This window comes from Gambusia affinis, linkage group LG01 (genome assembly GCF_019740435.1).
Source record: "Gambusia affinis linkage group LG01, SWU_Gaff_1.0, whole genome shotgun sequence".
NCBI classification, from domain to species: Eukaryota; Metazoa; Chordata; class Actinopteri; order Cyprinodontiformes; family Poeciliidae; genus Gambusia; species Gambusia affinis.
In genome coordinates this window covers 31,540,777-31,566,134 of record NC_057868.1, presented here as the reverse complement: position 1 = coordinate 31,566,134, position 25,358 = coordinate 31,540,777, and the positions used below count along the sequence as shown (strand labels likewise).

Sequence of the window (25,358 nt, the reverse complement as noted above, 5' to 3'; positions counted from 1 at the left end):
GGCATGACCAGCCCATGATCTAAAATGTCTCTATTTGCTCTGAATATTTCAAAAATGTTTAGCTATTAGAAATATAAATAAACAAATGGTCAAGCGACACTAGTGTTATTATCCTGAATCTTAGATGTTTACTTTTTAGTTCTTACATGCAGATTGTCTAATGCTTTTGTGACAAAGTTTTTTGTCTAGTCTTTTATGAAATATGCATGCTATTGAGTGGACACAAGAAAATTATTTAAAAAAAAACTCCCAAATCATCCATGCTGCAATTCCAATAGCCATCACACACAATCTGCAGTATTTCAAAAGAAGCCACTGTTTGACAGCAGAGGCAGGTGCAATGATTTCAGTAAAGTTATTTTAAAGAAGCCTGGCATATGAATGCTGATATTAAAAACTAGGAATGTAACAACATGAGGTATCCAAAAATCAATGGAAAGTGCCTAATGACTGATTTTGTTGATCTTGTTGCCACAAGATCAGTTTCTTAAAATCTAATCTGAAAAGTCTGTTAAAGAGCACAAAGTTGCAGAAAGTAGTCAGGCATGTAAAAAAAATTCTCAAAGAAAAGAAGAAAGACAAAAACAAAGCAGAGCAGAATAAATACATGCGACAACAAATAAGCACAATCCAACCAAACAAGAGCTTGAAGAGACCAACCAAGAGATTATAGACACTCAAAAACAAAAAGGAAAACATAAAGTAATATCAGCTGTTTTACATCTGTCACAAATTAAGAAATGACCAACATGGGCACACTGACTGGTCTTTACCCACGTAGTTCCATAAGCAAAAAACTGCAGTGGTCTTTGCATTTTTATACTTTTCTGTCTGTCAGAAACAGCAATAATTTTTCCAGGAATTTCAGCCACTGTGACTCACCTTCGCTCTCCACTTACATCAATGAACCATGACTCTGTCTCTGGTTCACCATTGATCTAACAATCACAATGTCGCCCCTTTCAAACTCGCTGAGAACCTTTGACTTGCCCTTTTTTTCTGTCTCTGATGGTAGAGTTTAAAGACAAAATGCTCACTTGCTTCCTTATATTTCCCACCTACTAAAAGGTTCCATGATAATAACATGCCTGATTGGTTTACTTCAATCATTGTACTGCTATGGTATTTCTTGCATTTATTTTCAAGAACATTTAGCATATAAACTTTGCTCACTGCTAAAAGAAGTCATCTTAAAAGGTGATTCTTAAACATCTGAAATTAGAAACAATAATGTGTCCTTTTGTATCAATGAGGCCACATCCAGGAGAGAGCAGCTGCAGCCAACAACATTACAGCTGGAGAGGGACGTAGATAAAGGAGAGAAGCTCTGGGCCCATAGTCCTGCCTGAAATCAGATTTAGATCCCATTCTTACAGTCAAATCATATTATGCTCCACAGCTATTCAGAGACCAGCAATCTATCACTCACATACATACTGTCAACATGATCCCACCATCTGTCAGTACTTACCTACACAAAGCCTCGAGATATGGCCCTCATAGAGCTACTGAAAAAGCTATTGCATTGAAATAACTCCTTGTCTGTTGTGAAATACAGATATGGAAACTCCAGATCCTATTCACAACACTCATGGACAGAAAGCTTTTTACATTATCTGCATTTCAGATTTTCTAATATGAAATTTGTGTGAGAATTAAATAGGCTGTGTTTTTCAGACCATTGATTTTCAGTTTGATCTTCACCAAGTGGCATGTTTGATTCATGAGATCTTTGTGCAACAACGGATACTTTGTTCATGAGTAAAATCTGAAATATTAATCTGACATTACTGTGTTGTGAGTTGGAAGCATACAATCGGAAGACTGAGGAAACCCCTGACAGAGAAGCTGCTCATGCTGTTTGCCTTGATGTAAAATGCTTTAGATTTAAATCTCCGCTGGACTTACTTGCTGTGTAAAGATCTCTTTCTCTATTTCAGCACAAAATTGAGCCTCAAGAGTTTACGATCTAGCTAATGGGGACTTAACTAATTGAGTCTCCAGCTTCCTTTGGCATGTTTTACATAACTACTGAGCTGTTCTGTCTCTATTTCCTTGTGGCTTGAGTGATCACTGCATTGGCTGAAAGTTTCCAAGTTTGGATTCCAAAATATGTCTTGTCTAATCCAAATACCAGCTCGGCACAAACGAGAACACCCGCTCTACTTCACTCTGTGCTGCCCCGACCACCAAGCCAGCAGATCACACCCACATTCTTATGCTGCGTTTGTCACTGCTCCCTCAGCAAAAGGTCAGCTGCTGATTGGTGTTCTCTGACCACATAATCAAGGAAAGGGATGATTGAAGATTCTCCATGATGAGGCATCATTTGGCTCACAGAGGAATGAAACTGGCTGTGGTTCACCTTTTTCTTCTCCATTTGTTCCCATTTAAGATCAGAGAAGAAGAAACTAGACCGTCTTTAAATTTCTTCAAAGGGCCTCTGGCCAGTACTGCAGATTGCTTATTCTGCCCAACCTCATGTGTGTGTCCTACTTTTCAGTGTACATTTGAGATAAGAGAGGAGAGGGTAATTATTTTATTTATTTATGGGAAGTATGCTTCGAAAGAATTCACACACCTTTAGTTTTTGCAGGTAGTGCACAAACTAATATGTATTTTATTAGAATTTTATGTGATAGACCAACACACTGGATAAAAGAAAAAGGTACATTTCTGGTTTTCAAAATTTTCACAAATAAAATTCTGAAAAGTGCATCCTATATATGTATATGTATGCATATGTTGCTCTAATTTGTTTTGCGTGACCAAATACATAAATATAATATGATCAAGTTTGTGGTAGTAATGCCAAATGTATGAGTATGAATGTTTTTGCAATTTATTTATTTATTTCATTTATGATGACTGAAACTGTTATATTTGATATTAGTAATTGGAAAGTATAAGACTTAAGGTAGGCCAGTTTACTTCTATATTGCAGTATTGTTGTAACAACCCATTTTTGACAACCTCTTAAAACTCCTGAAGTTCACTACGTCGTCCTCATTGGCCTCCATCTGGCTATGCATTTGGAAACTTTCTAGAAGTGTCCTTGGGGCAGAGGAGGCCCAATAAAAGATCCAACAAAGATCTACTGGCTCAAAACAGCAGAAAGTTTATATTTGTTTCTAGGCATAAAATTGTGTAAATATTGTATCACCTAATAGAGGTGAATAGTCAGATGATGACACGAGCATCTTACATCTGTCAGATTACATGTAGTCTAATGCATGGGGTGTTGTCATTTAACCAATAGTGCAGCTATTTTAATAAAGTAGTTGATTTTAAACACTATACAGTAAGTAGATGTTTTTCCTCCAATAGTTATTTATGTAAAGGAAAAGAAATGTTTATATTTCCTAAGCACATTTAAAATTAACATGGGTCAGTATTTTTTTGTTGTTGGTTTTTTAAACCACTCTTCTCTTACAGTATGACTCCAAACTTTTCCCTGCAGTAACTTACCCACAATCATATGACTAACAAAACCTTATAGAAGGCCATTAAGACCAGAGTCTATAACCTTGCTTTTCTTTTCTCGAGTGCTCTCATCAGTAGGGCTTCAATGGGCTAAGTTCACAGTTGGGAGGCTACGGAGGAGCAACCTATGAAGTCAATGTTTGTGAAAATTCCAAAACCTTTAGCTTTTTCTTCAGTTACATTAAAGACCTTCCTTCTCTTCGAAGCACGACAAAGTAGGCAAATGCACAGCCTTTCAGCCAACAGTGACTGTAATTGATGGACACTTGGCACACTGCACGCCTGCCGATTTGTAGAATCCATAAAAAGATATGTTAAAGTAATTATGTTTGTCATGATATATTGAAAGCAGAAATCGGCAACCTAATCGGAACAGTGGACAGCTGCAGCATGCAGATGCTATCAAACCTCTTGTCCACAGTGATGAAATGAATGCGGGTCATTTTAACAGGTAACAGCTGTTCATGGCTAATTTGTTCAATTATGTGCAGAGAATATAAGTGGAGGTTGATTCTCAGCCCCAAGGGATCTACTCTCACCACTCGTGTTCAGAGAGCACATAGTAATGGAAATCCATATACTACTACATGAACACTATGCTCTGCGAGGAATCACCACGTCTCTTTCATTTACTAAGATCTTTTGTTCTCTCAAATTATTGGCAGCATATTTTTTGAAAGGCACAATAAGCCCTGCCTTTGTAATTGCAGATTGCTAGAGTTGTTTCTTAAATTTCCTTTACATGACAAACTTTGACCAGATTAAACTCATCAAAAAGCAAGGAGAGTCCCACCTGAAACCTCTGGGTAGTGCTTAAGATGATATTATAATCAAAAACACACAAATATTGGGTGATAAGAATTGGGATGTTATTAATAATGACAAAGGTTTACCTGGACCACAAGTTCAGATTGATTAAAAGCCATGCTGCTTTCCTCATAGAATTGGCTAAGCCTGACCTTTAGAGGAAACATTTAATCTGGGGACTTACTTTCTTCTCAATTGCTGCCAAGACGCAGCACAATTTTTAGCCCAGCACTTATATGCCAGTAAAATCAGCCCAGCCTATTAATCAGTTGTGAAAATAACCTTTATCTTTTTTTTTTTTTTTTTTTTTTAGAAACTTAATTATTAACAGTATCTAAAAATTTAATTTACATGAAGAGAATAAATGTAAGGATTTAGGGTGGAATAATACTCAATGCAATTAATATTGTTTTAAAGATATTTTAGGCTGTACAAACCACTATTGTACAGTAAATAGACAAAAGAGAGCGAGATGGGCAAGACATGCAGCAAAGGGCCCCAAGACTGGGACTCAAACCCAGGACAACTGCGTCGAGGACCGCAGTCTCTGCACATGGTGCTCCACCCACTGAGCCACCCTACAACCTAGAGCCATTAATTTTAAGTAGAGGAAAAGTTGAAGCCAAAAAACATTTATCTCAACCAGAACATCCAGGGTTTTATTTGGGAAAAAATATAGTAATGCTAATAACTGACTATAAATCTTTGCTGATATTAAGTGTGTGTGTGATTATCTAAAGCATTTCCCTTAAGAGTGACTATATATTATAAAGAGTGCCAAATTTCAAGAAATAAATAGCTTTTGAAATAATTTAAATCAGTCACTAATTTGTTAAAACTGGAAATGAATACGAACATAATGTATTAACTGAAGAATTATATGTGCCTGAATTGGACGCATTTATTTCATTTTAAAAGCTATAGTGACTTTTTGACTTTCTTTTATAAAATCAGCATGCAAAAGCTTGTTCTTATGTTTTTTTATTTAATGAAATACAAAATGGACCCTCTAACTAAGGTTAGATGTTCCTTTGACCTCAGTGTTTTTCTCAGTTTTCATTGCTAACTTTCAGAAGTCTGAGAAGAATTTAAATACATCAGCTACAAGAACACCATGTTCTCTAACAAGCTCCAAATGTCAGAAGCAAGCCATCATTTTAAGAATGGAATGTTTCTGATTTTCTTCCACAATAAAAACTTTCCAATCTGTCTGTTTTAAAATGAAAAGTCAAGATTTCAAAATGAAAAGTCTATTTCACTTTAAGGCCACTGTCTCTTTTATGAAAAAAAAAAAGAAAAAAAGAAATGGTTTTCTAAACTCAAAATGACTTCACCAATTCTGCAGATGTTCTAGCAACACATATTTCATTATAAAATGTGACAATAGCTATTAAATGGAAATACCCACCTCAGAATAAATTCTTTAGTAAGGAACTCTTCACTGATTGACTACATTCAGTACCAAGCAGGGTGTCAAACTCAAGCTTTAGAGGCCCAGTGCCCTACAACTCTTAAAATGTGTCCCTTTAAACACACTTGAATTAAATCATTAGTAGCTCTCTATAGAACATGATTATATACTAACGATTCAATTCAACCACTTTATTTAGGCTAGTTAGGCCAGGGAGACATCTAAAAGTTGCAGCACACTGGAACCCGTGGATACCAGTGTCCAAGAAAGACCATTTAAATGTTTACTGGGTTGCTGCCAATTCAGTTGTCCACCTTGTTACAGGGCTCATCTTCTTGGTCAACAGTTTCTGTCCTTTGTAATGTAAAACATTTAAAAGAAACACCTGACTAACTATTAGTGCGGTTATGTATAACAATTTGAATCAATTTACACTTGATTCAAAATGAGTATATGTATGGTTTAAAAATCTTTTTAACATTCACAGAATCAATCAATCATACAATCTCCATGCCTTTATAGGTGCATGTAGACCTCCTACAAGAACTGTAAACAGCTCATCAACAAAACCAGAAAACAAGAAAAACAAACCAGAATAACTGAGGGTGTGCACTATATTCAAACCACGTACAAGGTCACCAAAGCTGTCCCATCAGAGTGCTTTTTAAGAAGCCAACTCTGCTCTTCAAAATCCAGAAAATAAATATTTGAAATATATTCCCTCATCTTCATAGTTGTCAGTCAAAAACATTATCCTGTGAGCAACAGCAACTTCTCATTATGCAAAATCAAACAAGACTGTGGAATTGAGTTTGGTGTCCCAGAGTAACATAAGCAAATACAGCCTGACAACTCATATTAAAGATGACTTAGAAGACTGCCTTCGCCTGGATATCAAGACAAGACGACAACGGTTTCTGCAGGCACAGCCATAAGATACCTTGTCTGCAGAGAGCGCAGAACAGACAAGCGTCTAAGCCTCAAATCCACTAGATCTGAAGAAATATGAGTGCCTTGCAATGATCCTTACTGAGATGTCCATCTGTGTGGGCGTGTCTGGTGTGTAAAGATCCTCATCTTTACACACCAGACTCAGTCTTTTGAGCAGCAGGACACAAAAAAATGATGCATGCATAAAATGAGATGGGACATAAAAGCAAGTTAGCTACATGGTAAATACATTCCAAAATTACTATTTTAATTGGCATCACTTCAGTATCATTAGGTCAAATCGTAAGGTCTTTAAAAAATACAGACTTAGGCCCATAATAAGCAACAAATTCTATTGCAAACTGTCTGATAAGTATCAGATACTTCCTGTCTACCATGGGGTACCACTGCCCTCCTGTGGGATCTCTCCTCTCTGCACTTTAGAGTCAACATAATGCACCTTCCTTATCATTACTTGAAAGGCAACCCTGAAAACAGCAAGTCTGTTGTTTCATGAATAAATACATTTTAACCTGCTGCGCCTTACATCTGTAAAATTACTGTTTCTAGAAATCGTTGCAGGTCCTAATGCACTAAATTTGAAGGTGTTATCAATTTTACAATGCTCACATTTGAGAACTTTTCTTGCAAGTATTTTATAAATACAATAATTTTGTTTAAAAAAAAAAAAGAACGAAAAGAAGTGTGTAAGCATTTTGTTGACAAAGCCAAGGGAAAGTGGGAAAGATATACTTCCACCAAAAACAGACCCTTTTACCTACACTTTTTCATCCAGGCTTCTGAAATAGGGTTGCAAAGTGGCACAGTTGCTTTGCAACAGGAAAGTCCAACGTTAAAATCCCAATCTGGGATCTATATGCATGGATCTATATGCAGGGTTGACCGACAGTGCCGAGACCTTATTCCTCTAATTAGTTTGTTTCCGACAGGGTACAGTGCGTTTTTCTGCAGATGGCAATAGGACCACAGGGAAGAGCTACATTTCTTTTCACAGATTATGTGTCTCGTGTTATACTTTCATGACATATGGTGGTGACGGTGGCAGAAGTTTGCCCTGCAATCAGTGGATTGCTGGTTCAGTTCCTGGTCCACCCACCCTTATTTGTGTCCTTGGGCAAAACACTTCACTGGCGCTGCATATATATATATATATATATATATATATATATATATATATATATATATATATATATATATATATATATATATGAACAGAAATAAATCAGTGTGTGATGAAGCTTACATGAGAGTTTCAGTTTGTGACTTGAATTAATAAGAAACATTTTGACAATATTCTAAAGTATTGAGAATATTATCCAAACACTTGTTATACCAAACCATCACTTGAAGACCTTAAAGAGAATGTATTCAGGAATAAAGGCACAGAGGGAAGATCATCAGTTTTGTTTTGTTTTTTGTTTATTATAGATCTTTTTGTTTGTCGTTTATAAAATAGTCATTAAAAACCTTTTCTTAAATTCAGATATTTACATATAAACAAACGGCTGTGCAAAATTTACAAGACACGACCATGAGATCGAATCATTGTCTCATGTCAAACATTTATATACAAGTAAAAGAAAAGATTTTGAGCTGAAGTTGTCAACCAAAAAAAAACCCAAACCATTTACTAAAAGTGAGCTCAAGTATGTATTCACCCAAATTTCCAACAAAAAAAGCCAGAAGTAAAAACTAAAATTTCTATGTGCACTAAAACACACACAGTGATTGCAAAGTGCTGAGGAATTTGCAAAAAATCTAATTAAAAAGTTAAAATAAAAACCAACAAAACTTTTTTTTTCTATTTTGTTCCCAATATGCACCTGCTTTTCCACTAATTTGGATGTAAATGCCTAATTTTAAAATGGCATAATAAAGCACAGTGTGTTTAAGTATAGATCCTTTTTTTCCAAATGGGCTTTAACCAAAAAGAAATGACAACTTGACTTTGTAATGCATAAGAAAATAGTGGCCATACTTCTGCTCTGTAAAGAACATTACACAAATGAAGTGCATTTAAAATCTGTAGTAAATCTGTTTCAGTAAAAAAATATATATGAACTTCTGAACTCTCAATGCCTTATGGTCACCAGAACACTGCATAAATTAAAACGGCAGATAAGAAAATTGAATTAATCCTAACTTATTTAGAATCTCTGAAAAAATATTGTTGGATAAATAAATCAACACTATCAAGTGGATATGGCTTTACTTGTTAAGAAGGCAACTGAGCAGATGTCATTTCAACAATAAACAGCGGATGAGCCAAGTGGAGTTGCAGTGCCCTCTTCATTTATTGGCATCAATGATAGAAAATCTGTACAAAGCATAAAAATAAATTCTGTTTTTATTGTAGCTCCACAATCTTGAAATTATATTTTAGAAAAATCCAATTTTGAAATTGTGAACTTGTATTCACAAGCAAAAAAAAAAAAAAAAAAGTCCAAATAATTTGTTTTGGTACCACATTTCTTGGTATCTCAACAGTTAATCCTAGTAGTAAATTGCTTCTTTTGCCAATAGGAAAGCAGAGTATTCTCTGATACCATCTCAGAATATCTGAGCATCCAGAATGAATGCTCAAATATAGCATTTATAGGAATATAGACCTATACATTTTTGCACAAGGCTTCAGGTCTGAGATGTCTGTGGAAGAATGATGCTTTTGTTTCGACTGAATCATTTTTCTGTTAATACGGCCATATGTTTTGATTCATCATCCTGCTGAAAGACTTGATGACCACTCATATCCAGCTTTTTAGCAGAAACCATTGGATTTTTATTTAACATCTCCTGGAATGTGAAAGATTTTGTGAGCACCAACAAGGTTCCCAGGACAAAAAGAGGAAACCCACAACATCACAAATCCTCCAAACTTAAAAGTGGGCAAGAGGAACTTATTTACAAAGCCTTCCATTTCTTCATGTGTGACCCACCAGGAGTTTGTTGCTGAAAAGTTCAATATTTGACTGAAGAACACTGTTCAGTAAAAGTCCCAATATTTTAGCCTACTCCACCGATTCCAATTAGTGATGATGAAACAAAAATCTTTCCTGGCATGGCTCCTAAAAAATAACCAAACTGTTAGATAATATCAAACTGCTGCTGTGGATACTTGGCAACTCTGAGGTCCTTTTGATTTGCTGTTCTTTTGTATTTCTTTTTTTTTTTCCAACTAGACCTTCCTTCTCGTCATGACAAAACTGAGATTATGCTGCTGCAGTAAAAATGTTTTTATAGCTTTTCACAAATCTTGAGCATTGATGTTAATAAGTGTGAGGGAAACTGGTGTCATTACCTGTCTTTTAATTGCTGAAGATACCACACAAAAGGCCAGTGCTTGAGGAAGCTCACCTCTGCTTTTCAGATTATTCTCTTCTTGCAGATATAATACTTAGAGCAGCAGATAAAGCAAAAGGCCATCAGATACGTTTCATTAATACCTCTGCGAGTCAATAGTCACTTCAATCCAGCCTTTATTTGAGGAGACCTTTGTAGAGTAGCTGGGAGTGATTGGAGTCTCTGTCATTCTCCAGACATAAAAGCAGGTCCCGGAGGTTAACTCTGGTGATGCGCTGGCGCATAAACTGTCTGGAGCCCTGCCCACTGGAGCCTCCAGGCTGGGAGGATCCCAACCCTGAACCCTGCAGGTTGGTAGGAAGGAATCATTTAACAGTTCTGTCAACATTACTTTTTGTCGAAAGGTTTAAAAATCCTTACCTCTGCACTCGCACCGCTTAAAGGGGAGTCTGTTCTCCGTTTTTTCCTCGGGCCGATTGCTGCCAACGCTGTTAGGTTGGCTTCTCTCTGCCTGATCTGAGCCAACTCCAGCTGCTGCATCTGGAATACACACAACAGGAACATATGGATTCATCTTATTCATCATAATAATATAAAAAATAGTTGCATACTCCTTCTCTGCATGTAATTACCTCTTTGGCCTTCTGTTTCAGTCTGAGCTGCTCTGGGTCTTCTTGCCGTGACCTAGACTGCAGCAATGCAGAGGAGACTTTGAATATTTCAGGCTGAATCTGATCAGTTTATTAAATCCCTTGTTTTATTCATTCACTCATTTATAGTTAAAATATCTGCTAGCTAGTAGCAGAGAAACTAACATTAATGGTAAAGATCACACCCTCACACTGTCTATGCAATTATAACAGTAATTCTTCCTGTCACAGGTATTCTGTGTCCTTGTTAAAGTAATGATAGGTCATTCTAGGTCAACAAACCACATAAGATCCATCTATACAGAGGAGGACAGATCCACTTTTTTAATACTTCAATACCTACTGAGCAGTAACTTAAATAAATCCCTTCTTACATAAAGCTATAAATATATAACGCCTACTTTTATTCATTTTCCATTCCCTAAAATGATTGAGATTCAAATAAATAAATAAAAATCAAACTTCAAACTATTGAACCACCATAAAATTGTCTGTTTCTACCTTGGCAGCCTTCAGCAGGATCTCTCTCTCTTGCTCCTCCTTCCTTTGCTTCTCCATCTGATCCAGCTGCTCAAAGAATTTGAGTTGAGCTCGCACGTCGCTGACCTGCTCACACCGCTCGTCCTCCTGACCATTTTATAAAGTTAGATATTTGAGAGACGGACAGAAATAAATAAAGTTATGAAACCAGAATAAACTATAGTTCACAAAGAAAGCTCTCGAGTGACTGAGACACATCCTTACCTTAAAATTTAAATTCTTCAGCTGTGCAACATGCGAAGCGTTTTCCAACAGGTTCTGCAGTCGCTGTTGTGTAGCATGGGAAATGTAGGTGATCACATCTGTGCCCAATTCACTGACACCAAACTTTTTACCTGAAACAGAAGTGAGTTTGGAAGAAAGAAGAATGAATGAGAGTTCACGTACAGTAAGAGCATAGTTTACCTTGTCTTAAAAGTAAATCACTGACCAATCTGCAAAACTATCCGGGTGAGAGAGGGGATGGAGAGGAAAGCCTCATCCTTACAGGACCGAGTCACGATGCCAACAAGTTCAGAGCTACTGGCCATGATGCGGGCGTTCTCCTCGGATAAGTTGACCCCTGCCATGGAAGCCACGTCGTTTATATCGTCATCATCTCTGCAGGAACAAAGTAGAAAAAGGAAGGCACAAAACCCAACATAGATTAGATCTAACCTTTGATTTTTTTTTTTTTTATAAAAAGTTATAAATTATTCATAGTCCAGATTAGGACATCAAAACCTCATCACAAATGTATTTTTGATTGTATGTTATTGAACACACTGCGACAGACTGGCGACCTGTCCAGGGTGAACCCCGCCTCTCGCCCGGAACGCAGCTGGAGATAGGTACCAGCAACCCTCCTGACCCCATTAGGGATGAAGGGTGTACAGAAAATGGATGGATGGATGGTTATTGAACACAATTACCACATAATTATGAAGTGGAAGACAAAGAGATGAACTTTCGATTTTTGTGCAAATGGAAATCTAAATGGTTAAGCAGTAGCGCTCCCAAGCAAATGCCAGGTGGGCCATGTCCCCATCCTGAGGAGATGGAGGTCATTTGGTGTGTGCAGGACACACTTTCTGTGACTTTGTGATGGCTGTGGTCATCCTCTATCTTGGCCTGCTGGGCTTGTGGAAGCTCAGAAAGGGACAGGGAAACACTTAAACTGGTCAGGAGGGCAGGCCAAGTTCTGAACTGCTCTCTGGACTCGATTGTGGAGGTGGGTGAGAAGAGGACGTCATCTAAGCTGAAAGCAATCATGATCACCTCCTCTCACCCTTAAGACTGTGGGGGCCTTAAGCAGCTTCTGTAGCAGCAGACTGATATGCCCACACAGCAGGAAGGAAAGAATCTATGCAGTTACCGCTACATTAGCATTGTGCAGCACCAAAGTTTGTTATATATAAAAACATCATTTTACAAGGTGCAAGATGGCAGCGTTTTTAGAAATAATTTTTATTCATTGTGCATAGCTTATAGATTTTTTATATTTTACAGTATTATTTCATTGTGATTGGATTGTTAATATTTGTGAGTTGTTTATTGATATTTGGAATTTTGTTCGTCGCTGCTGTGACTTGCACACGTACTCATCAGTATGTGTGCTTGTTTTTGCTAAAAAGGCAACTAGTTTACAATTTCAGCATCACAACAATTGTTGGGTAATATACTTCAAGTGCTATGAACTTTCATTTTAGATGCCAATGTATTATTTAATCAGTTGGATGAAGACTCACTGAAGCAGATGTTCACACCGAACACAAATGACATTGCCCCAAAATGCAAATGGTCACATAGTGATGGAACTGACATCACCATCGCAATATTTACCAGTACTATCCCTATTCTAATATCATGCAGCCAGTGATGTCTTGATTCAAGTCCCAAATAACCACATGAAAATGCCATAATAATTTTTTTTATTTCAGTCTTAAAACAACTCATTTGACCATTATGGAATTTAATCAGAGTAATAGTTTCAGATTAATTTATTACTTTAAAAGATGTTTCATGTACTGGAACAGCAGGAGATAAAAAAAATTTTTTAAAACATCCTAAAATAAGTTAGATTGGGGCAGGCGACTGTCTCCCTCATTACAATCAAAAATTGGTTTACAATGCACCAGTGTCTGCATTTACAGTCTTAAGGAAAGTATGTTAACATTTTGAAAGGAGTTCTGCTGAATAGCAGTCTACTTGTTGTTTGGGAGAATCCACCCACAGCTTTTTTTTCCTTCTTTCCTTTTTTCAATTTAACACACACCTCTGATTGTGCTGAAAGAGAGCACAACTCCACCTTCATTACCTCCTTTTCTGTCATCATATGATGCAGGAAAGAAAACAGGTAAATACCGCCAACACAGTAAGCTTATTGGAGCAACAGAGGGAGGAAATATTGTCAAATGGGAGATGGTGCGCAGTAACAGCTTGGTAAGGTTCCATTGTTCTGCCCCAGTCATTTTTTCTTCATATCAGATTTTCTGCTTGGTGTAAGAGTAAAAAGGTTCAAGTCAAAGTGAAGTCAAGAGTCTTTGGTAGGAAAGTTTAAGTCCAAAGTATTTTATGATATTCTAAAGTCAATACTAAAGTTATTAAATTTGTGACAAGGCTGAATCAATTCTAAGTCACATGACTCAATTCTACACCTCACACCTACATTCTAATATGTCAAATGGGATTGCAAACACTTAAGTAAAAAACAGCATCATAGTAAGATAAAAAAAGACTAATTAAACAAGCAACAGTTTACTATCTGATCATTAACCTTCAGACGGTCAAAGATGTGCAGTTAAAAAAGGTATTGTAAACAGATCTGGGATCATTTTTACATTTTTTAAGAGCCACATACTTGAAAGTCCCCCCTCCTGCTTCCTTTAGCTTGTTCCTCTGAGCATCGATGAGGGATGCCTGGTTGAGTAGTTGAACTCCTCTGGTCCCTGGAGCCACATTTTTCTTCACCACAGAACCTAAAATGTATAAAAGGAATAAAAGGACAGAAGTTCACTTTGTGGTGTCACTTACTAAATCAGGATAAATCACAGAAGCTAGTAAAATGGTTTGAATAAATGGATTCCAAAATGTTTCTTGTATCCCACAATAACACAATGCAACCACAAGATGGCAGCAATACCACAATCTGAAATTTGATTGCAGCAAGATTTATTCAGGAGGTGAATATTTTATTTACCAAACTGTTCAAGATTAATACTACAGCTCTGCCTTGATAGCAACAACTTTTAACAGTGATATTAAAACCCAATCCTACAGAAATCAAACATCTCCATTGTGAAGCGCTGCTGAACTCACACCTTGTGGAATGTGTCTAACCATCTGTGGTTGACCCACAATGATGCGGCTGGGTGTTGCTCCTCTGATCGTTACCAAAGGAGACTGAGCCAGGGTCACCTGTGGCCTCACCTGCTGCTGCTGGGTCACAACCTGCACACAAAAATATTCAATGAATGAATATACAACAACAGAAAGTGGATTTTATGTAGAAAAAAACAAAACAAAAAAAACATGCCAACTTCAACATTTAAAGTTCACAGAAGCAGCTTAATTACCAGTCCGGGTTTACTGTTGGCTTTCTGAGAGAGGGTGATGACTGTGGCCTTGGTCGTGGTAGAGCCTGTGGCCGCACTGACTGCAGGAGAAAGAGAAGGACGCAGAACCACAGCGCCAAGGGCTGGAGAGGTTGCTGCAGCTGGCTGACCGCTTGGCTGGGGCAGCAGGCTTTGCTGGATGAAGGCCTCGGGATCTGGGGTCATTTGACGCAACGCCGGAAGACTTCTCTGTAGGCATCGAGAGGAAATAGAGATCAAATGAAATCAATGGTTTTGGTGTGAAATAATGACAGCTCATTAACATTCGCCCAGACTGTGCAAAATGCAATTCCATTTGTCTTTTGAAAGAAGCCAACTGGGCACCTGCTTCACAGACAGTCTCTCTTTCTAAATTATGTTATTGGTACTTGTAGGAACATCAAGAAAATTAATTAACAACCTTTAGTATTTTTTTAAAATCTTCAACTCCTGTTCCATCCTGTTGTATCATAACAGAGACATCGCATTGTACAATTGTCACATTTCAGTGGGACTTTATCTAAGCATCAACATAAGATACTTTCTTATTCAGTCCTGCTGATTATTGAGGACATCTGCAAGTACGCTTTGGAATCCATAGTGTGTTTGTGTATGTAGCATCCAAAGCCCAATGAGCACATGCTTCTATGCATTATCAATAATTTAACTGCGATGCTGCTTTTTTGCACTTTTTAAGATGACCTACTTGTTATTAGTTGACCCATTCAGAACACATATACACGCACAAACACATTTTTTATACACTGAGAGTAAAAAACAAAACACAATAATAGCTAATATTGTGGATGGCAATGTGATATTCTTGTTTATAGGTACAGCGCACTTTCAGTCTGATTTCTCTAATCTGAGATCAAATGTTGAGACTGAATTTAAGAAAAATCCAAGCATTTTCCAAGTACTGTCATTGATATTACACCTAAATGTTTATTTTCATTCTTTACTAACTGTAATCTTGACATATTTAGGATGAATCAGTAGATTTCTGCATCAATAACTGATGCAAACACTCAAGTAAACTGTCATTTTGTGTATAGGGTTCAATTTTACATCACAAAAAATTAGGAATTAAATAATAATTCAAGTACAGATGGATGTCATAAAACCAAAATACAATGGACCTTAAGGTTTATCTTTTAAACTAAAGTTTAGAGGTTTATCAAATACAAATTTCAACAGTGTTAATTGCAAATAGATTCAACTTGTTTACCCTGACAACTCTTCAAAATCCAATGCAATCACTTGCTTTGAAAAGTCCCCTACTTTGCAAATGGAAACCACCTGTGTATATTTCCAGTTCAGTATAAATGTAGCTATTTTGTGAAGACCTGAGAGGTTTGTTAGACAACATTAACTAAGTTGTGGGAAAGCATTGTTCGGTTATAAATAATAACTTTGAATATCTCATGGTGGAGTGGTAAAATACTTTTGGAGTTGCACATTTAGAATACAAACTCCCCAAAAAATTGGCATTCTAATTTCAGAAGAAAGTTGGTTCTACAAAATACTGACCTAATTTATTAGGCAATACACCAGAGCTTCCTGCATAAAAGTGTGTCAACCTTTTTTCAACACCTCACCTTAAGAAAAGGTACAAGGTATGGCTGAGGAGAAGAATTAAGCTCCTTGTACAACCTGCTGGTGAAATCCTCAGGCTCTATCTTCCCTTCCTGTTACAATAAAGAAAAAGATGGTTAAGAAATGTGATAAACAGATAGTAGAAGTGTAAAAATCACAAAACAACAAACTGTGCCAGAGAGAAGTACCAGCAAATTCCTAACAAGCTCCTTGACAGTGGCTGTAGTCTCAGATGACTGTTTTCCACTGGATGCTAACTTAATGAGTGTAGACAGAAAGTTTCCACACTTCTTCACATTCTCTAGTGTTTCCTAAAAAAAGAAAGAAAATCTGAAATAAAACCAGAGTTCACAAAAAAGACAAACAAAACAAGTTGAGGCGTTTTCACTTCTTTCTTACAGCTGTGATGGCTGTTGGAGTGACGGGCACCCCAGTGGCCCCGAGGGACCCCACCCTCTGAGTTACTGCTGCCGTTGCCTGCACTGTGGTTGGCGTTCCAAGAGCTTGTCCTGTGGAAGTGGCATTTCCTCCAAGTATGATGGTATTCTGCACAAGAGATTACTTTTACGGGAAATGAAAAAAAATTACATTTCCTCACTCATCTTTTCAGTGCGAGTATGAAGCAAGCACCCAGAAAACTAGTCATTAAAGATGTCATAAACAAAAAGGCATTTTACATGGCAACCTCTCTATACATAGAGAGTGCAACCTAGCACTGATGCTGAAATAAAGATAAAAATAAAATAATGTGGCACTTAAACAAATAAAAGTAAACAACTCAAATATCCTGTAAAACTTTTTTTTGTAGATGAATAAACAAAACACAAAAAGTAGATGACAATACAGCTTTTATTTCTCTGGTTTGGTTTACCTAGGTAAGTAAAAGGGGAAAAAACAACTGGTGACTAATTCCCTTAGTGTCTTGGATGATCATTATTTTTTTGTCAATATTATTAGCCATCCAGACAAGCTAATGCTTGAACACACATATAGAAGATCACATTTATACGACATCCTCGGGTTCAGTGAAACATTGTCTATTGTCAGTACCCCTGAAAATATTGGATTTTTTTGGGAAGTGCAACAAGATGTTTATGAATGGTACATTGACAGACTATTTTTATTATTAGAATTAGGTCAATTTGACACTTTGTATTAACTGTAACTACTACAATTAAATATCTCAGAATGCAGACTGACTGAGGTACCTGCAGAACAGGAGGTCTCTGGAGAGTGGTTGTGGTTGCTATTGTGGTTTGAACTGGGGAACCCTGTTTGATGATGGTCGTCGGGGTTACAGAGCGAGCCAGCAGAGGACCTCCTGGAGTCTGCAGAAGATAGAAAGAGACATTAAAATGATCAATTTTATCTGTCTTATAAAATACTTTAGATAGAGTGTTTTAAAGTAATTTAAACAAGAATAGTGTACTATATTTCTACATCAGATAAGTGAGGTTGTATCCAGCCTGCAATGTAACTTTAAAATAAAAAGCTTGGATGCCGTTTCAAAATCCATTTTTATTTTAAATAAAAATATTTGACAGAATAAAACATTTTTAATGTATGAAAACTAAAAAATTAGGAACACTGGAAAACATTAATGGTTACAGTTCTATGATATAACTAACTGTTGCCTTCACATATGTGCACGTTCTGTTCTTTCCACACAATCAAATATGCTGACCTCTGCCTTGATCACTGAAAACTGATAAGCTGGATCTCTGTTCGCTTTAGTCAAAAGACACAATGTCCACATTCTCCGTAACAAAAGGTAGTCTTTTTGTCGTAAGACTAGAATAACCTTCTATTTCACAGCAGTCCATTCAGAATATATTACACCTTAGAGAAGAGATTCGTTTTCGTAAAATCTTTTTTTTTGTTTTAGTGTGCCTGTAATGTCTTTTTAAGCTTTTCACAGAACTTGAAAAAAAGTCACACTGATAAAGTTGATTGACTGATTAAAGTACTTTTTTCCTTTCCAAGGTTCACAAATGGACTGTGATCAATAACAGTTGTTTAAAAAGAGTTGTTTCTAATAGGGTTGTTTCTCCATGTAAAAGAAACATTGTAACAGTATTATTATTTAAAAGCTTGACAATCACAGTGACAGGTTTTAGTCTTAACACTGGTGTTCAGATAGTGCTGTGGGTGTTTTAGAATATTATATTTCTATATTATGATCTGCAACTAAAACATTCTACTAAGTCTATGTACACTTATTACATTGCATTAATCTTTTTGGCAAGTACCTAGAATAAACTGTAAAACAACAAAACCAATATTTCAAAAAACACAATGAAAATCCATAGTTTTGACATTTGAAAATCAATTAAATTAATATCTATTCTTTAAAAAAATCCATTTGTGTAAGATTTTACACAAAATCTGTTTTAAAGTTTGGGAAAATCTTAAAAAAAAACTTCTACATTTCTCCATTAAAATAAAAGAATAATCATTTTAAAAAAGAAGAATAATAATAATATTAAGTGTAAAAGTTTTCTTAATTTTTGTCAAATGTAATTCTTCCTAAAGTGAAATACGCCATTGTCTGTATCAGCAGATATCTAGAAATGAACAATTCTTTTGTGTTTTACTGCAACACATATACAAGTCATATGTTCCCCGTGTGCATATGCTCATGCTTCTGGCACATGAATACCTGAAGAGATGTGACCTGGACAGGTGGAGTGCTGGTGGGGGCTGCAGGTCGTGGCGTCGTTGCGCTTTGTGACTGTGCCTGAGCCTGCATCTGAGCCAAAGTCTGCTGGTGAATCATCAGCAGCTGCCCACTCTCACTGCGAACCAACACCATGCCTGAAAGGTTCAAATATTAAAAACAAAAAACAAACAAACAAAAAACTCTAAGTCACAACTATGACAGAGGACAATAATCAACATAAATGACCCATCAATAGTGCTTTCTAATACATTAAAAAAACATTAATTTATCAATGAACTGACCTGAGGGTCAATTTTTTTTTGAAAAACACATAAGCAAAACAATGAGAGATGGACTGAGAAATCAGACAATGAGTGAAATCTGAAGATTTTCATTTTGGCAATAAATACACAGTGAGTCGAATGTGAAAGGTAATAGTGTGAAAGAAGACTCACATTAGTTATTTTAAGAATGAGTAAGGACTTTAAGAATGAAGTCAGGGGAGGGGAGACACAATATCTTAGAGGTTACTTGAAAAGGAAACAAAAAGTACTAGTAAAAAAATAAGATACTTACGAGATATTGAGTAAATAGCCATTATTAAAGGAACATAATGTAACTGTAGCAGACAAGCAAATATATGAGAATTAACAATGTAGCTTAGTGCTGCTTTGACAGGCCACAATAATGAACTTAATCTACTTTGAAATTAGAACCTTAACGACTTGTAGCCTCAGCTAGAATCAATAGCAGATTCACCTTCGCTAAATACAAAATTTCATAAGATTTTCCTCATCCATGCAGGAAATTAAATCCCATTTGTTGAACAGTAAACAGAAAGCTCTTAAACATCGTACCTGCAGGGATTTGGATGTTTTGGATACTTGTAGTGTTTTGTTGAGGCTGAGTGAGTCGAGGAGCTAACACCTGTGGAGCAATGGTCCGTATTCCTCCTGGCGGAGCGGCACTGATCGTTGACGATAATGTAGTCCTCAGGTTTTGCAGAACAGTCGGATTCCTCATGGTCGCAGACAAAACACCCGAAGGCAGGACCTGCGCACCGGCTGGAGTTATACTTTTAGTGGGTTCAGTTTTGCAGGAAACACTACCGCTCCCTGGTGATAAGATTGTATTTGGGCTTTCTGTACTTTGAGTCTCGTTAGCAGAAGTTTGCATTGGTGGCCTTACAAGCGCCACTGTGGGAAGAGTTTTCTCAGCAGGCTGAGACGAACTCCCAGATGAGGTCGGAGTATTCTGTGCACTCAAAGAAGTTCGAATAATAAAACCAGGAGAGGAAGAAGTGGGTCCATTCGCCACAGCTGTCTGTGAGCTGTCTGACTGCCCGCTTCCGGGGAGCTGACAGTTCATCACCGCGCCGTTTCCATCCAAAGCTGGAGCACCAGACGCTTGTTCTTTATCAGCTCCACCTGATGCTCCTGTAACTGCTCCACTTGTTGTCAGTGAATCGAAGTGACTCTGTGCGGCAGTCGTGATTGGTTCAGCCGCTGATGTGATTCCAGCTGGCCCGTCCATGCTCTGACCGTGGGACCCCCGAACAATTACTGACACCTTCAGTAACTCCAACCGCTACCGCGGCGGAAACATATAGCAGCAAGGGAAGTGTCGAGCAACTGTCCAATTCGCATTAGTTTCAGGAAAGTGATAAGTTAAATGAAGTTGGCCACAGTTAAGTTAAACAACCTGACTAAAACTAGCTATTGTCGACATATCATGGGAGTACAGATATCTTACCTGCTTTATATAGTCAAAATCTCACTTACTACCCTCAACATTGAAACTACCGACTACAGATAAACCACAAAAATGATTTGTTGTAAATTGAATCCCAGACGTCAAGTTAGCGCAAATTGCTCTTCTTAATAGGGTATTAGAGGTTCTCATTACCCCACTTACTACTTTTTTGTCCACCGTTCTGTTGGAGAAAACATCAGCCAACAAATCGGACCCCGTCGCCATCTTTACCTACCAACGTTAGTTCTTAAGACGCATGCGCCGACTAGTAACCCCCATCCCATGACGTTACCTCGGCAGGCGTTGTGATTGGTTCGAGAAAGAAAATAAACGCTGGAAGATGGAGCTGTCAGTTTTACTAGGGAAAGGGAGAGGAGTAATACGCCGCCTTCGGATCTGCTTTCTCAGAAAAGGAAATCAACTTTTCCATCGCCGGGGTTTTAAGAAAAGTATTGAAGCAGTTTGAATAAATGTTTCTGACCACGCATGTCTCAAAATGGCTGCGCATGTGCTTTTTTTTTGTTAAATATGCAACTCTGATTTCTGCTTCTTTTATCTTTTTGATGTGATATCCTACTTATGTTATGCTTTTGTTTTTTCAAACACACCATAAGTATCACTAACTCCTATTTATATTGTATATTTTTACTTACCCCCCAAATCGGGTCTGAACAATGCGAGTATAGATTAAATGCTTTGAATGTATATATCATTGTTGAATGGCTTTGCCATCCATTAACAAAAAATATTCCTCCCACTCCACATTATGATCACTTTTATCCAGGTCATCCTTCGGGTAGAAAATGACCCTGTACTTGGTGTAAAGCAGTACAGGAAATTATCCCTGTAAACTAGGAATCGCTTCACTACCGCAGTAGTGACGTGATTGACTTGAACAATCAGGTGAGTTAAACTTCAATCGGTGGGCGTGGTTCCAGCACTCCTGCAAATGGTTATAAATTGATTCAGCAAGCAGTGCAATGTCTTGTAAGACAGTAAAACAATTCATAGCACTTGTTCTAACGATTATTCACCCATGGCTTCTTCAAAGCCATATATTGGCTGTAGAATAGGGTTGCTTTCAAAGGCCCAAAATCGTTATGAGGGAATTTTGTACACAATTGACAAAAATAATTCCACAGTTGTGTTGGCAAAAGGTGAGTCCAATCGATTCTGTGACAAGAGATGTCTTTAAGATTACTTGGAGGATTTGTTTAGATTGTGAAAATAACATTTCTTTATGCACAGTAAAGTGTTTTGGAACAGAGGGGCGTCCTACTGAAAGACCAACGTCCCCTAAAGACGATGTCTATGAGTACATAACTTTCCGTGGAAGTGACATCAAGGATATCACACTGTGTGAATCTCCAAGGTCTTATCATGGCCTACCTCCAGATCCAGCAATCATACAAGTAAAGTAGGAAAGAAGTGCATCACTCAAGCGCCTGTCATGATTGTGTTAATATTTATTTTTATGTATTTTTCAGTCATCCAGTTCAAGCTCAGGCATATATTCAAGTCTTGGACTGTTTAGCCCCGTAAGAATGCCTGCTTATAATCAACTTGCTGCCAGCTCTCTTCTTAGCCAGCAGTATGCTGCTGCTCTTGGACTGGGCAAGTAGTCTCTCACAAATTTATATGAAGTAAACTAACCATTATAACCACCCTTGAGCTTTTGGAGGTTTTTCATCTGAAATAACTTGGCTGTTGGAGGTGTTTAAAATAGTGTTTTGGCTCTTTCAATTCAGGGCCTCTCCTTTCAGACCTGCATTTCAGACGGGGCCCCATGGTAGAGAAGGCTGTCCAAACCATCCAAGTAGAAAGGCAGAGAAGCGGTTTGACTACTTCCCAGGAAAGGCAATGGAATAGGAGGAGGCCCCCAAGGACCAGGAAAGTGAACTCCCAGCCCCAAAAGGACCCTGCTACCAGTAAGCCTCCTGTAATACTTGAGCTAAATGAAAACCATTAGTCTGAATGTCTACATTGTAAATCAGTTGTAGAGTTTAAACAAATAGAAATGTGTGGGTATATTTTTTTTATTTTTTGTGTTAAAGGGAGTTCAGGTTCTGGTGTGATTTCTAATCGACCAGAAGCACAGCGGCAGAACACTGACCGTCCACCGGCCAGAAGAAGGCAAGGTAGGAAAATTAAGATCTGAAAGTAAAATTCTTATTCCTAGGAGCTCTAACATAATTATATATTTTTTTTTAATTCTCCTTAGCACCTCGACGTCAGAGCAGTGGTAGAGGACAGCTAATGGTGGCTAACATTCCATCACCTATTCTCAAATTTGATACAGACTTTGACTTTGCTTCATCCAATGCACAGTTTATCAAAGAGGAGCTTGAGAGGGAGTTGCAGGAAAAAAGGAACCTAAAAGGTTTGTTTTAATCTGAAATGACTTGGCTGTTGCAGTAGCTACTAAGGCACACTCACAATAGATTCATGTGTGTCTGGAGTTCTGCAACAGTTCACTTGTGGGGTTACAACCAGGGCACATGAATTAAAGTGCTGTCAAATAATATTTCAAAAGTAAATTTCTTTCTGATCAAAACCAGATTCTTTTGTAAAAGTCATCCTGAGGGTTTTGTCTAAAATAGTAAATTATTAATTAATTATTATTATTTTTTTTTTTATGCAGATGAAGACATTAAGAAGGCAAAAGCGAGGATGCACACATTGCTGGAGAATGAGGATTTTAGCCCGAAATGTTACTATGACAAAGCAAAGTCTTTTTTTGACAATGTCTCCTCTGATAATGGGCTTAGGTAATCCCTTCTCTTAAAATCTAACCTTTTCCCTTTTTAAATATAAACTTAAGGTTTTCACTATTTGTATTTTTATTTATTTTCTTAAGTTTCAGATTAACATGGGCTGAGGAACGGAAGCGCAATTTGGAGACTTTTGGAGTCACTGGCCGGTTCATAAGAGGACAAAGCTTAAGAGGTACATTTACTGGACGCAGAGGAAGAGGAGCTTTAGACAGAATCCAGAGAGGACAGGTGTGAAGACCACTGAAAACTTCATCTGGATTTTTTTTTTTTTTGTCCATTTCTTTATTGTTGAACTTTACTGCCAAGAATAAAAAAAATTCTTTAGTTTTTTTGTTTTTTTTGTTTGATTATGTACTGGAAGATATTTTATTTACTTGGTTAATGTAATTTTGTTCTGATTGAGGCACTCACCATTTGAAGTGTTTAACTGATTTTTGTCTGAATTTGAGCACTTGCATAATTGTCAAATACTGTAAATATAAACATGAAGTTAAATCTGTATTCAAAGTCTTACCTTTTTTTCTGAAATTGAAACTTGAGAAACTGATTCTTTCTCTCGATTTTAATTTGCCCATGTTTGCATTTAGGCCTGCATGTATCTTGGAATTTGAAATGAGAAATTCCCTGAAGCATTAATGTCCTTCAATTGACTTCTGCTGGGTGGTGAGGGCAGAGACCCAGACTTTCTTCTCAGCAGTCACTTGGTTCAGTTCCTTGTGGGAAAGCCAAAGGTGATCCCAGGCCAGCTTAAGAAATGTTGTTCTTCCAACAGCTGCTAATGCTTCCTTTGAGTGGGATATGGCTGGAACCGCTTAATTTCAGTGAATCAACCATTAGACACGACCCGGTGAGGAGTTTTTTTTACAAACATGGCTTACAAAATCATGGGGGAAGTATGACTCCTTTCCAGCAGTACCGGATTCCCAGCTATGTTAAAGAGTTGAAGTGAAAAGCATATTGTGAGAGAAAACGCAGCAACAGAATTGACCACAACCGGATGGCTTGTGGAGCAGTGCTGCTCAGTCCAGAGTCTTGGGGAAATTTGCATCCTATGGAGTTTGTGCCTGAGGCACAAACAGACTTGTGGGATACAACTGTTGGATTCATTTTGTCAGTTTACTCCTGTTCCACCATGTCAAAGTTGGGGAAAAACTGAAATCTTCAGTGTCCAAAGACCTTGTTTTCAGGTAAATGTTCAATTTGCTCAGGAAAAATCAAGACCCCAGATTGTGAAGGAAGAGAAAAGTTTCACAGAGGCAAATTTGCTTGAGGTCAATTTTGAATAATCTGTAATTTTACAATTGAATTTGGAGCATTCCCACAAAACAATCAGCTCATTTAATTACCATGTTGATCACTGTGCTTGATCAACAAATTTGCTTGACCTGAACCCCAAAGAAAGTTTGTGGGGGTCTTATCAAGAGGAAGGTGTGGCAATAGATCAAAATAAAGTGTACAGTCTGAGATTACATTCTTTTGTTTCCTGAGAAACTGGACTCTGGCTTTCCACTATATGTACAAAGTTTATCTAAAAAAAGAAGAAAAAACTACACATTGAAATATATCACGGGTTGTCTATGTAGCTATATAGAATTTGAATGACGTTTTCATTTGAGTTATTAAAACCTCCTGGTTTTTGAATTTGTTTCGACGCACTTTTGAGGTTTTCGTCGAATCCCCTTTGATAACATGGATTTTCTGTTTTAAAAGCAAATGTCATTTGAAACAAATTACATTATTAGACAGAACTCATTTCACACAAACCAATTAGGGCGCTGAAAGCAACTTTAGTAATTGCTTCTCTGTGCCCTGAACAGCGCACGTAGCCCTCTACAGACAGCTTTCTTTGCCTGTCTATTCAAG

At 37.3% G+C, this 25,358-nt stretch overlaps 2 protein-coding genes across 5 annotated transcripts; one reads left to right on the top strand and one right to left on the bottom strand.

Annotated features, from left to right (window-relative positions):
• Positions 1-8,927: 8,927 nt before the first annotated feature.
• On the bottom strand, positions 8,928-21,201 carry LOC122825688 (transcription initiation factor TFIID subunit 4-like). The gene is made up of 15 exons (XM_044107234.1): positions 19,827-21,201; positions 18,970-19,124; positions 17,519-17,638; positions 16,710-16,856; positions 16,499-16,621; positions 16,313-16,402; positions 14,697-14,924; positions 14,442-14,571; positions 13,982-14,099; positions 11,573-11,742; positions 11,347-11,477; positions 11,104-11,229; positions 10,585-10,641; positions 10,373-10,492; positions 8,928-10,296 (listed from the first exon to the last, which is right to left on the bottom strand). Exons 1-15 carry the CDS (start codon positions 20,500-20,502, stop codon positions 10,129-10,131), a joined length of 2,559 nt encoding a protein of 852 aa, XP_043963169.1. The 5' UTR covers positions 20,503-21,201; the 3' UTR covers positions 8,928-10,128.
• A 487-nt stretch (positions 21,202-21,688) lies between these two features.
• LOC122825765 (protein LSM14 homolog B-like) lies at positions 21,689-23,996 on the top strand. Of its 4 annotated transcripts, none has more exons than XM_044107490.1 (9): positions 21,689-21,878; positions 21,970-22,133; positions 22,209-22,335; positions 22,470-22,649; positions 22,776-22,859; positions 22,943-22,980; positions 23,050-23,101; positions 23,363-23,489; positions 23,585-23,996. In XM_044107490.1, the coding sequence occupies exons 1-9, from the start codon at positions 21,758-21,760 to the stop codon at positions 23,727-23,729; spliced, it is 1,038 nt and encodes a 345-aa protein (XP_043963425.1). In that variant the 5' UTR covers positions 21,689-21,757; the 3' UTR covers positions 23,730-23,996. The 4 variants fall into 4 exon arrangements, with proteins under 4 accessions (XP_043963425.1, XP_043963418.1, XP_043963357.1 ...); XM_044107483.1 differs by having other exon boundaries at positions 23,579-23,996; XM_044107422.1 differs by having other exon boundaries at positions 22,943-23,101.
• Positions 23,997-25,358: the final 1,362 nt, after the last annotated feature.

Bases quoted from the DNA above. Each gene is read 5' to 3' on its own strand.
- LOC122825688 (XM_044107234.1), bottom strand. From the start codon at position 20,502: ATGGACGGGCCAGCTGGAATCACATCAGCGGCTGAACCAATCACGACT. The intron at 16,622-16,709 runs GTAAGAAAGAAG...TTCTTTTTTTAG, and splicing joins CTCCAACAGCCATCACAGCT to GAAACACTAGAGAATGTGAA. The intron at 10,297-10,372 runs GTAAGGATTTTT...ACCAACCTGCAG, and splicing joins TAAGCGGTGCGAGTGCAGAG to GGTTCAGGGTTGGGATCCTC.
- LOC122825765 (XM_044107347.1), top strand. From the start codon at position 21,758: ATGGCTTCTTCAAAGCCATATATTGGCTGTAGAATAGGGTTGCTTTCA. The intron at 21,879-21,969 runs GTGAGTCCAATC...CTTTATGCACAG, and splicing joins CACAGTTGTGTTGGCAAAAG to TAAAGTGTTTTGGAACAGAG. The intron at 23,102-23,362 runs GTTTGTTTTAAT...TTTTTTATGCAG, and splicing joins GGAAAAAAGGAACCTAAAAG to ATGAAGACATTAAGAAGGCA.